The sequence below is a fragment of the Rutilus rutilus genome (assembly GCF_951802725.1).
Source record: "Rutilus rutilus genome assembly, chromosome: 7".
In the NCBI taxonomy this organism is placed as follows: Eukaryota; Metazoa; Chordata; class Actinopteri; order Cypriniformes; family Leuciscidae; genus Rutilus; species Rutilus rutilus.
Genome location: NC_140221.1, coordinates 28,977,325 through 28,989,326, shown reverse-complemented (window position 1 = coordinate 28,989,326; position 12,002 = coordinate 28,977,325). Strand labels below are relative to the sequence as shown.

The 12,002-nt window shown below is 38.6% G+C and overlaps 1 protein-coding gene across 2 annotated transcripts in view; it reads left to right on the top strand.

Moving 5' to 3' along the window:
- Positions 1-1,984: 1,984 nt before the first annotated feature.
- Positions 1,985-12,002, top strand: part of LOC311294053 (myosin heavy chain, fast skeletal muscle-like) — a 36,360-nt gene continuing 26,342 nt past the window's right edge. Inside the window, exons 1-31 of one of the 2 annotated variants that reach the window (XM_084414704.1) lie at positions 1,985-2,020; positions 3,003-3,221; positions 3,316-3,459; positions 3,543-3,699; positions 3,806-3,833; positions 4,007-4,109; positions 4,275-4,367; positions 4,489-4,552; positions 4,646-4,744; positions 4,825-4,928; positions 5,011-5,149; positions 5,380-5,498; positions 5,586-5,735; positions 5,823-5,993; positions 6,086-6,386; positions 6,486-6,550; positions 6,646-6,733; positions 6,832-6,949; positions 7,031-7,154; positions 7,260-7,396; positions 7,485-7,740; positions 7,831-8,073; positions 8,180-8,356; positions 8,444-8,589; positions 8,679-8,769; positions 8,854-9,243; positions 10,243-10,369; positions 10,897-11,015; positions 11,108-11,304; positions 11,388-11,571; positions 11,677-11,842. In XM_084414704.1, coding sequence (XP_084270830.1) covers positions 3,015-3,221; positions 3,316-3,459; positions 3,543-3,699; positions 3,806-3,833; positions 4,007-4,109; positions 4,275-4,367; positions 4,489-4,552; positions 4,646-4,744; positions 4,825-4,928; positions 5,011-5,149; positions 5,380-5,498; positions 5,586-5,735; positions 5,823-5,993; positions 6,086-6,386; positions 6,486-6,550; positions 6,646-6,733; positions 6,832-6,949; positions 7,031-7,154; positions 7,260-7,396; positions 7,485-7,740; positions 7,831-8,073; positions 8,180-8,356; positions 8,444-8,589; positions 8,679-8,769; positions 8,854-9,243; positions 10,243-10,369; positions 10,897-11,015; positions 11,108-11,304; positions 11,388-11,571; positions 11,677-11,842 — 4,507 coding nt within the window. In that variant the 5' untranslated portion in view covers positions 1,985-2,020; positions 3,003-3,014. Of the gene's footprint in view, positions 2,021-3,002; positions 3,222-3,315; positions 3,460-3,542; positions 3,700-3,805; positions 3,834-4,006; positions 4,110-4,274; positions 4,368-4,488; positions 4,553-4,645; positions 4,745-4,824; positions 4,929-5,010; positions 5,150-5,379; positions 5,499-5,585; positions 5,736-5,822; positions 5,994-6,085; positions 6,387-6,485; positions 6,551-6,645; positions 6,734-6,831; positions 6,950-7,030; positions 7,155-7,259; positions 7,397-7,484; positions 7,741-7,830; positions 8,074-8,179; positions 8,357-8,443; positions 8,590-8,678; positions 8,770-8,853; positions 9,244-10,242; positions 10,370-10,896; positions 11,016-11,107; positions 11,305-11,387; positions 11,572-11,676; positions 11,843-12,002 lie in introns of those variants that run through there. The other variant, XM_084414705.1, reaches the window with a different exon arrangement.

The window sequence follows — 12,002 nt, the reverse complement described above, 5'->3', positions numbered from 1 at the left end:
GTCAGATCAAATTTTCAAATAGGCGCTATCTTTATAAATAAACCAAAGATTTGAGCTTTAAACAACTACATTCTCGCCTGAAATACTCTTAAAACTACATTTCCGCTATTGAGGCTTGCTGGTTGGTGTGAGATGCATTCTGGGATACCTGGCTGTCTCAAATCCGTACAAGTCACCTCTCGATGCATCCTCGGTAAAAGGGGCGGATCAAGAACACATCCGGGGATTTGAACTGGACTTGGCTAGATGTGAACTTTGAATTGGAACAGTACTTGGGCAGCGACTGATGACGTTTCACAAGTCCACAAGAACACAAGTACAGACAAGAACACATATTGAGAACCGGCTATAGCCAACTATTTTAATGTTTGAGCAGCAAGCTCTTTGGCCGCTGATGCAACAGCAACCAATCAGCTGTGCTATGTAAATAACGACATGATTGCTACCAATAAGTTAAAGACCTATTAGCCTGTACAATTCAGACTTTCATGCCAGAACTACGTAATTAGTAGTCACAGAGGAAGGCAAAGAGTGTTGCCAGTGAGAGGATGGTTGTGGTCACCCTCTGACCCTTGGTACTTTTAATTGAGTCTAGTGGGCTTCCGGGTGTTTAAATTATAATTTTATCAGCCATGGCTCACTTGAACATTCCATCAATGTAAGTCTATGGGATTTTTCTGAGTATTGATCATCATTTTAGGAAAACCGAAAGTCCAATCAGTTAGAAAAGATATAGCAACCCAAGTCAGAACAGTCTGAAGGTCTGAGCCGAGTTTGGTGGATGTAGCTTTATACCTCTAGAAGGAAGCTTTAAGGCCATCTAAGCACTGGAGCTAAATTCAGCTGTCAGTTCACCTTTTAATGCTTAATCCTGTTCTGTACAAACACAGTTTAGTAATTTAAGGCAGTGACAACTGCATTTACAAAATTTTTACAAAAACTGAACATCTAGTGACGTACAACGAGAGATATGAGAGACAGCAGATGAGATATTCTGTTTACAGCATGGTAATTAGCATTGTTTGCTGGCTTTGACCACTCAAGGGTGAACATGTGGTTTTGAATCATTTTAGTCTCCATGTGGCTGAGGCTTAGACAGTAGCTGTTGAAGACCAAGAAATGTCTACAATCTTTGAATGTTTGCAGAAATTATAACAAAGGGATTTTTGCAGGATGGGAATGTGCCATTTTTATCACTACTGGCTTTCTTCTACAAAGAAAACCTGACACTTGTTGTGTGTTTTCACTGTATTAGACATATTTTACAGTGTTTTTCTATATTCTTGAACAATATATCTTATCAGGTCTGTAACATATTTTATTGTTTAGCCCAATTGCTGCCATATTAGCCTTCTACAAGAACTTCCATGGGTGAAAAGGTGAAATGTTTTCTGATTCAAAAAAGGGGGTGGGGGTGGGGTGGGGTGGGGTGGTGGTGGTGGTGATGGGGGGGGGGGGGGGGGGGGGGGTTGGGGGTGACTGAATGTACCCTTACCCCAAAAAAGGATTTATTTACTCCAGTGTGTGTCATATGTCAAAGTAAGATATTAATAGACTAAAAATAAATAATTATAATACACATGCACTTTGAGATGGAAGCTGTGACCCATATATTTTAAAGCAATAAAGGTTTGACTTATAACTGATTTCATTAGGTAGGATGTCTGCTAGTCTGTCCATACATTTCTTGTGTCAAGAAAGCTCATGGGTAAAAAAAAACGGGTCAAGAAAGGTCATCATATATCAAAATATATGAGGCTGCCCATGTATAGATTCTGCTTAGTGTGCATGATCAACTTCTATAAAAGCCAAGAGAAGAGATGCAGAGAAGAGAAGTTCCATCAAGTGGTAAGAGCCTGTGCTGACTGTGACTGAAAGGAATTTAACATCATCACTTATGTGTCTGTACTCAAAGTAATTGTGTTTTTATTTATATTAATACATTTTAATAAATTGATTTTTTTTTTTTTTTTTTTTATCCAAGGGTAGTGAACATTTCATCTGGTCTCAAGGACAAAAGGCAAGTGAGTTTATGATTCAGTGTGTGGATAGGATAGAGGAAAACAGTTGTTATAGTCTGTATTATAGATGAAAACTGGTGAAGCATGCTGTTTTTAAAAACCTGTAATTTATTTACAAAGAAATGTGTTTAAAATGTATTAGTAAGATTAATTTAAGGAAGGGGTCCCATTGACCCTTTATGTTGGTGCCAAATATACCACCTATTGTATTCGCTTTTATTGTGTTGTATTGTATTCTGTTTTTCTTCTTCCACTTTTGAGTCTATGAGAGCCCATAGAACCCCTTGTGGGAAAGTTATACAAATTTGGGCCAAATGCAGAGGACATTTGACACATTTCTGTGCAGACTCAGACTGAGGAAACAGAAAAAGAAGCGGGAAAGGTCCAATTGATGATGCTATAATAGAGCAAAACATGAAATTGGTTCAAACTACAGAACTGATGGTCTGTCTGATTAAATTCAAACTTGGGATGCAGTGTTGCTATCATAATCCATCATGAGATTTGCATAAATATAAATCATTAGAAAAGTTAATATAATGAAACCAAATCTGTGACAGAAATTTCTTAATATTTGTCAGGAAATATTTGTCTGTTTCATACATACTCGTAGCAGGAGGATGCACTCAGGCAGAGAGACCACAAGTGAGACTCATAGTCGGCAGTGAAAATCTCTGTATTGTCCTGAAACTTCATATATGCCACAATTCGTATTGTACTGTATGTGCCATCCCCTGACACCAGCATTTCAATTTCATCACCAGAAAGACATATTCAATCAACATTTTTGCCATTAATGGGCCCCTTATCTGCTTCTTGCTTTCTGTCTAAACGTAGTATTGTTTTATGTGTCTGTATTCATGTGTAAGCCTACACTTAGGAATATGCCTCTTTCCTAACACAATTCCTGTGTTTTATATTTTATGTGTCTTGCCTTTGTTGAATATTTATGAAATTTGTAATGGATAAGTCTCTCTTTAGTAAGCCGTCACCATGAGTACAGACGCGGAGATGGCCGCTTATGGCAAAGCTGCCATTTACCTTCGTAAGCCTGAGAGGGAGAGAATGGAGGCTCAGGCCAAACCGTTTGATGCCAAGGCTGCCTGCTATGTGGTTGATGTCAAAGAGTTGTACCTCAAGGGAACAATCAAGAGCAAAGACGGTGGCAAAGTCACAGTTGTTTTGCTTGACACTAAGGAGGTAAATTTGAATTTCCATTTCATGTAGATGCTCATTAAATTACTTATTACATTGTTTTCTTTTATATCTAATATCTAATTTATCAAATTTATAGGAGAGAGTTGCTAAGGAAGAAGATGTCTACCCAATGAATCCTCCCAAGTATGACAAGATTGAGGACATGGCCATGATGACCCATCTCAATGAAGCCTCTGTGCTGTATAACCTCAAAGAGCGTTATGCTGCATGGATGATCTACGTAAGTTCTGAAATTACATATAAAGCATTTAAGTTCATTTTTTCTGTGTTGTTGCAATCTGACCATGTCTCTGCTCATTTCAGACCTACTCTGGACTCTTCTGCGCAACTGTGAACCCCTACAAGTGGCTCCCAGTGTATGATTCAGAAGTGGTGTCTGCCTACAGAGGCAAAAAGCGTATGGAGGCCCCACCCCACATCTTCTCTGTCTCTGACAACGCATATCAGTTCATGCAGTGTGGTAGGACATTATGGAATTGAATGCTATATAATTCATTAAGATGAATTAGATGTTGCTGTTAATATAATAAATATTTACCGGATATTTAAAAAATTTCAATCAACAGATAGAGAAAACCAGTCTGTCCTAATTACGTAAGTATTTTAATTTAATTTCAGACCATGACAAAAATGAAAAGTATAACATAGATGGAAAATGATATTTATGATATTTACAAAATAGAATTTAAGACTGAACAAAGATTGAATATACTTTGAAAAGTCTACATGTCTTTCAATCTTCTGTCTTCTAATCTCTTATAAACCAGTGGAGAATCTGGTGCTGGAAAGACTGTGAACACCAAACGTGTCATCCAGTACTTTGCCACAGTTGCAGTGTCAGGTGTCAAGAAAGAGGCCAGTAAAATAAAGGTACGAGATACAAAACTATGTCATATATATTATTTTAAAAGATGATGATTTACACTCATCTCACAAACTAAACGATATGTGAATTTGTGAAATGCCTATAAATTGTGTTTAGTCATGAAATAGAAAAACAATTGAAAATAAATGAAAACCCTTCAAACATCACAGGGCTCTCTTGAGGACCAGATCATTGCTGCCAACCCTCTGCTTGAGTCTTATGGTAATGCCAAGACTGTGAGAAATGACAACTCCTCTCGTTTTGTAAGTTAACCACTGTTTATTTACAGTACAGATGGTCAGTTGTGTTAAATTTGACTGTACAGAGTTATAAAGAGATTATAATAATTATTATTTATGTATTATGCTATTATGATTTAAACAGGGTAAATTCATCAGAATTCATTTCGGCACCACTGGAAAACTGGCTAGTGCTGACATTGAGACATGTAGGTGGACATGATTTAATTGATCCATCCTGAACAGTTGTCTTTGTCTGTCACTCTTCAGATGCTTGTGACTCAAGTACATTCTCTCAACAGATCTGCTGGAGAAGTCTAGAGTGTCATTCCAGCTTCCAGATGAGAGAGGCTACCATATCTTCTTCCAGATGATGACCAACCATAAGCCTGAGATTGTTGGTAAATGCACATATTTCATTCATTCAGTGTTTCAGATAATATTGTAAGATGCTCTTTCATAAATGCTGCGTATTTTACAGAAATGGCGCTCATCACCACCAACCCCTATGACTTCCCCATGTGCAGTCAGGGTCAGATCACAGTGGCCAGCATTGATGATAAAGTTGAGCTGGATGCTACTGATGTGAGTCATTGCTATTTGAATATTGACATATTCTATATAAATATGGCAAATCATATATTTTATTATTCTCTGTAATTTACAGGACGCTATTGACATTCTTGGTTTCACAAGTGAGGATAAAGTGGGCATCTACAAGTTCACTGGAGCTGTGCTGCATCATGGCAACATGAAGTTCAAGCAGAAGCAGCGTGAGGAGCAGGCTGAGCCTGATGGCACAGAGGGTGAGACTTGTGTTATCCTGGGCTTTAAAATAGTAACCATTGCACTGACTTTGCTGATAACAGAAACTGTGTATAAAATGTTTAGTATAAATATAAACTAGAAGTTGTGTGCATATCAATAAATCTAAAAACGAAAGGGAAAGGGAAAGTACCTAGTGCCTGATTTATTATAATTTTACACAAAAGACTCTATAGAGCAAAGATAATTTATTTAAAAATGTATTTAACAGAGGCTGACAAAATCGCCTACCTTCTGGGTTTGAACTCTGCTGACATGCTGAAGGGTTTGTGCTACCCCAGAGTCAAGGTCGGAAATGAGTATGTGACCAAAGGCCAGACCGTGCAACAGGTATAGTAACATTTCCAGCATGCCATGTAAAGTTCTGGCTAATTACTGCAGAAGCAGAATAAAATATCCACTCTATTCTACGTACAGGTGTACAACTCTGTTAGCGCCTTGGCCAAATCTATCTATGAGAGGATGTTCTTGTGGATGGTCATTCGTATCAACCAGATGTTGGACACAAAACAACAAAGAAATTTCTACATTGGCGTGTTGGATATTGCAGGCTTTGAGATCTTTGATGTAAGAATGATTATTTTATCTCTTTTTATGTCAAAATGAATGATATTCAGAAGGTAGTAAATGTTTCAGTCATTTTTTGTCCTCTAGTACAACAGCATGGAGCAGCTGTGTATCAACTTCACCAATGAGAAACTGCAACAGTTTTTCAACCACACCATGTTTGTGCTGGAGCAAGAGGAGTACAAGAAGGAGGGCATTGTTTGGGAGTTCATTGACTTCGGCATGGACTTGGCTTCTTGCATTGAGCTCATTGAGAAGGTTAACAATGGTTTATGAATTTATTAATTTCCATTGATCCTATTCTCAAAATCTCCTATTTTTGATAATAAACAACATTCTTTTATAAACAGCCCATGGGTATCTTCTCCATCCTTGAAGAGGAGTGCATGTTCCCCAAGGCTTCAGACGCTTCCTTCAAGAACAAGCTATATGATCAGCATCTTGGCAAGAACAAAGCTTTCGAGAAACCAAAGCCTGCCAAAGGCAAGGCTGAAGCCCACTTCTCCCTGGTTCACTACGCTGGAACTGTGGACTACAATGTCACTGGCTGGCTGGACAAGAACAAGGATCCACTGAATGATTCTGTTCTGCTGCTGTACCAGAAGTCTTCTGTCAAACTGCTGGCTACTCTCTACCCACCTGTTGTTGAGGGTAAAGAACAAATCTATTTAACAAGACTTTGATTCAGTTTTGAACTTTCTTTTTTGTTTTTGCATTTATACATGTTCCTTTGTATTTTTATCTCAATAGATACTACTAAAAAAGGAGGCAAGAAGAAGGGTGGCTCCATGCAGACTGTGTCCTCCCAGTTCAGGGTATGTATAGAGATGACATCACAGCAATATTGCTTTATTTAAAAAAAAAAAAAAAAGAACTACAAAGCATGCCAACCTTTTTCTTTTCTCCACAGGAGAACTTGGGCAAACTCATGACCAACTTGAGGGCCACTCACCCTCACTTTGTGCGTTGCCTGATTCCTAATGAGTCCAAGACTCCAGGTAAAGTATTAAAACAAATTTTTTTACAGATATTTTGGTTCTCAATATATATGATGAAGTTAATTTACCAAGTTCATGATGTAAACTGTTCGTTATAGGTCTCATGGAGAACTTCCTGGTTATCCACCAGCTGAGGTGTAACGGTGTTCTGGAGGGTATCAGAATCTGCACAAAGGGCTTCCCCAGCAGAATCCAGTATGGTGACTTTAAGCAGAGGTAATGGGACCACATGAAAACAACATTTCCTAGGAGGCTCCTAATCAAAAGATATGAAGAATTTTGATACATTTTCCACAGATACAAGGTGCTGAATGCCGCTGTTATCCCAGAGGGACAGTTTATGGATAACAAGAAGGCCTGTGAGAAACTCCTGGGATCCATCGACATTAATCATGACGACTACAGATTTGGACATACAAAGGTTCATTATTTAGCTTTACAAATTTCAAAGATTCAGTAATCATGGTCATTTAGCTTATAGAGTTTAAATCAATATATTTTGATTTACTGTTTTACATAAATTCAGGTGTTCTTCAAAGCTGGTCTTCTGGGTGTTCTTGAGGAGATGCGTGATGAGAAACTGGCTGCTCTGGTCACAATGACTCAGGCTCTCTGTCGTGGCTACGTGATGAGGAGGGAGTATGTGAAAATGACGGAGAGGAGGTGATTATTGTCATGAGTAAAGATGACATCAATGATAACTGTGCAAACTTAATGATGATTATGCCATTTAATGATGAATTATTCACAGGGAGTCGATTTACACCATCCAATACAACATCCGTTCATTCATGAATGTCAAACACTGGCCATGGATGAAGGTTTATTACAAGATTAAGCCTCTTCTTCAGAGTGCAGAGACTGAGAAGGAGCTGGCAAACATGAAAGAGGACTATACAAAATGCAAAGAGGCTTTGGTTAAGGCTGAAGCCAGAAAGAAGGAGCTTGAAGAGAAGATGGTAGCACTGCTGCAAGAGAAAAATGATCTGCAGCTGCAAGTAGCATCTGTGAGTATATTTTATAATGAACTGAATTTTGGCTACATTAAAAATGAGCAAGGTTGTTTCCAATGAAATAGCAATCTATTTTACTAACAGGAATCTGAGGGTCTCTCAGATGCTGAGGAGAGGTGTGAGGGTCTGATTAAAAGCAAAATCCAGCTTGAAGCTAAACTCAAGGAGACAACTGAGAGACTGGAGGATGAGGAAGAAATCAATGCTGAACTGACAGCCAAGAAGAGGAAACTGGAGGATGAGTGCTCTGAGCTGAAGAAAGACATTGATGACCTGGAGCTCACCTTGGCTAAAGTGGAGAAGGAGAAACATGCCACTGAGAATAAGGTTAGAGATTGAGTTGGTTTAAGATTAGATTTAATCTCTATTTTATATATTGATATAGAATATGAATTGTAATATTTAAGTTTACTTGGAACAAAAAATCCTACAGGTCAAGAACTTGACTGAGGAAATGGCAGCTCAGGATGAGAGCATTGCTAAGGTTACGAAGGAGAAGAAAGCCCTCCAAGAGGCACATCAGCAGACACTGGATGATCTTCAGGCTGAGGAGGACAAAGTCAACACCCTGACCAAATCCAAGACAAAGCTTGAGCAGCAAGTTGATGATGTGAGTTGATTATGTAAATTAATTATATTAATTCATCAAATCAACTGTTTTCTGCTGTGAACATATTTATATATCATTGTCCTGTAGCTTGAGGGTTCCCTTGAACAAGAGAAGAAGCTCCGCATGGACCTGGAGAGAACCAAGAGAAAGCTTGAAGGAGACCTGAAATTATCCCAAGAGTCCGTCATGGACCTGGAGAATGACAAGCAGCAATCTGATGAGAAAATAAAAAAGTAATTTAAGCAGGAAATCTTTGAAAACATTGAAAATTTGTATTGTTGTGTTATGTTTTTTTTTTTTACAACTACTTATTGTTGAACAGGAAAGACTTTGAAACAAGTCAGCTGCTCAGCAAGATTGAAGATGAACAATCTCTAGGTGCTCAACTCCAGAAGAAAATCAAGGAGCTTCAGGTATTTTGAGATTTGTTTAAAACTTTACATCATTATGATCAAATACAGATAACCAAAAATCAAATTAACTACTTACCACCATAGGCCCGCATTGAGGAACTGGAGGAAGAGATCGAGGCTGAGCGCGCTGCTCGTGCCAAGGTTGAGAAGCAGAGAGCTGATCTCTCCAGGGAACTTGAGGAGATCAGTGAGAGGCTTGAGGAGGCTGGAGGAGCCACTTCTGCTCAGATTGAGATGAATAAGAAGCGTGAAGCTGAATTCCAGAAGCTGCGTCGTGATCTTGAAGAGTCCACCCTCCAGCATGAAGCTACTGCTGGTGCCCTCCGCAAGAAGCAGGCAGACAGTGTGGCTGAGCTGGGAGAGCAAATCGACAACCTGCAGCGTGTCAAGCAGAAGCTTGAGAAAGAGAAGAGCGAATTCAAAATGGAGATCGATGATCTTTCCAGCAACATGGAGGCTGTTGCCAAAGCAAAGGTTGGGAAATATTCTAAAGAATATATGTGACCCATGCTGGCAAAATGAGTCGGAATACGCATGTGCTAATTTCGAGCTACGGGCATATGTAAATTTAGATCCCAATGCTCCAAATAGTAATTAAACATCTAAAATGATCTTTATTTTTATGTTTTCTGAGAGGTGTACCTTCCTAAATCTTTCCTTTGTTCTAATAATCCATGAAAAATTGCCATTTTTCTTTACTCGCTTCTCAACGACTGGTGCTTCCCCTCAGCACAAGTTTTAATATTCATAGTGAATTCTCGATGACTTAAGTCTGAACCAATGAAATATGATTTTTAAACTCATGCTGATGTAAACAAAATGATCTTACTTGCACTGACTGACAGATCAACACAAAGCAGAAAGACGCCTCTCAGACAGCACGCAATCCCAAAATACACATGTCCACAGAATTGCAGTATTTCAAAATATCTGTCTTGGCGAATATTAACGCAAACCTTATATGTTATGCCTTAAGTGAACGTTTGGTTAACTGTTGGGGAAAAACATCTGCTATGTAACATTATATTAGATACGTGCTCTACAGTAGGTCTCAATATACAGGCTGCTGTCTCATTAATGTTATTCAAACAATTGTGGTATCATGGAAACATTTTTAATATATATTTTTCCTATAGATATTTGGTTTTGATTTGGTGTGTGCCAAATTTGGTGGTATTACCATGGATTTTAAGGTATGGTTGCTAGGTGATTTTGTTTTGGATCCTTCAGAAAACTTTAACTAGATTTTTCTCAAAATATACTTTGCTGACTTCAAATAGGTGTAGCGTAGTCCTTTTTTGTCTGATTCCAACAAATCATACATCATACATGAAGGATTTTTTATAAGAATAAAAGTAAATAACAATTACTCATTTTTGAAAATGTGCTCATTGTGACTCATTTTGCCAGCACGGGTCACATACAACAGGTCTTGAAGTTATTTAAAATATCTAATGACTTTTGTATTTGCAGGGCAATCTTGAGAAGATGTGCCGCACACTTGAGGACCAACTTAGTGAAATTAAGTCGAAGAATGACGAGAACATTCGTCAGTTAAATGATCTCAGTACTCAAAGTGCAAGATTTCAAACTGAAAATGGTAACTCATGAATATTAACTTATAACTTTTAAATTAATATTATATCAAAAGAAATTAAATGATGTTTTATTAACAAAGTTCGGGAGGAGCAGGTTCAGATAATTAACCAAATTATGCACAGCTGGAGATTAATCAGTAATCAACTCAATGACAGAGTATAAATTCACAGCAGACCTATCTCTGTTCATTGAAAGTTTGTCAGCATCCCTCCTCCACCCCATCTCCTCACTTCCAGTTCCATCTACACTTACCAACTGGGGGGAGTACTCTGGGTTCGGGCCTAACTCCGAGCTCGGAGCCCTCTCCCCGGACAGCACGCCAAATACGCATACACTTATTGTACTAATTATATGTAATAATAATTAACAATAATTATCAAAAATACTTATTAAAAAATAATAGTGTATTAAGATTGTTCAGCTGTAAATTTCTGACTGTAACAATGATGCAATCTTACATCTATTTGTTTTTAAATAAACTGAGAGATACATAGAAAAGTCTGACACAGTGAATCTAAATCTATACAGGTGAGTTTGGCCGTCAGCTGGAGGAGAAGGAGGCTCTGGTTTCTCAGCTCACCAGAGGCAAACAAGCTTCCACTCAGCAAATTGAGGAGCTTAAGAGGCATATTGAAGAGGAGGTTAAGGTAATACAGCATAATCAATTCATGCACATACTTGTCAGTTACTTTACTGAAGAGACAATAATACAATAATATTATGCGACTTTGTCCCTTAGGCTAAGAACGCACTGGCCCATGCTGTGCAATCAGCCCGTCATGACTGCGACCTGCTCCGTGAGCAGTTTGAGGAAGAGCAGGAGGCAAAGGCTGAGCTGCAGCGGGGAATGTCAAAGGCCAACAGTGAGGTTGCTCAGTGGAGAACCAAATATGAAACTGATGCCATCCAGCGCACTGAGGAGCTTGAAGAGTCCAAGTATGTATATTATTGTATAATATTCCTAACTCTCACAGCTATTTTATAGATAAGAATTCAAAATAATGTCTATTACTTAACAGGAAGAAGCTGGCTCAGCGTCTGCAAGAGGCAGAGGAACAAGTTGAGGCCGTAAACTCCAAATGTGCATCTCTGGAGAAGACCAAACAGAGACTCCAGGGTGAGGTGGAGGACCTCATGATCGATGTGGAGAGAGCCAATGGTTTGGCTGCCAACCTTGACAAGAAGCAGAAGAACTTCGACAAGGTAAACAGTTTTAGTCATATTATATTCTCTTTGTAAAGTATTGCTGGAATTGGCTTTGTTCAACAGTTTTTAAACAAACTCTATCCTAAAATATCTCCACCCAAGGTCCTGGCAGAATGGAAGCAGAAATATGAGGAAGGTCAGGCAGAGCTGGAAGGTGCCCAGAAAGAGGCTCGTTCACTCAGCACTGAACTGTTTAAGATGAAGAACTCCTATGAGGAGAGCCTGGATCAGCTGGAGACCCTCAAGAGAGAGAACAAGAATCTGCAGCGTAAGAATGAAACCGTTAAATTAGAAAAAAAAACGTAAAGGGATTGTTCACCCAAAATGAAAATTCTTTTACTAACTACTGACCCTCATGTCGTTCCAAACTCGTGAGACTTTTGTTCATCTTTGGAACACAAATTAAGATCTTTTTGATGAAATCTGAG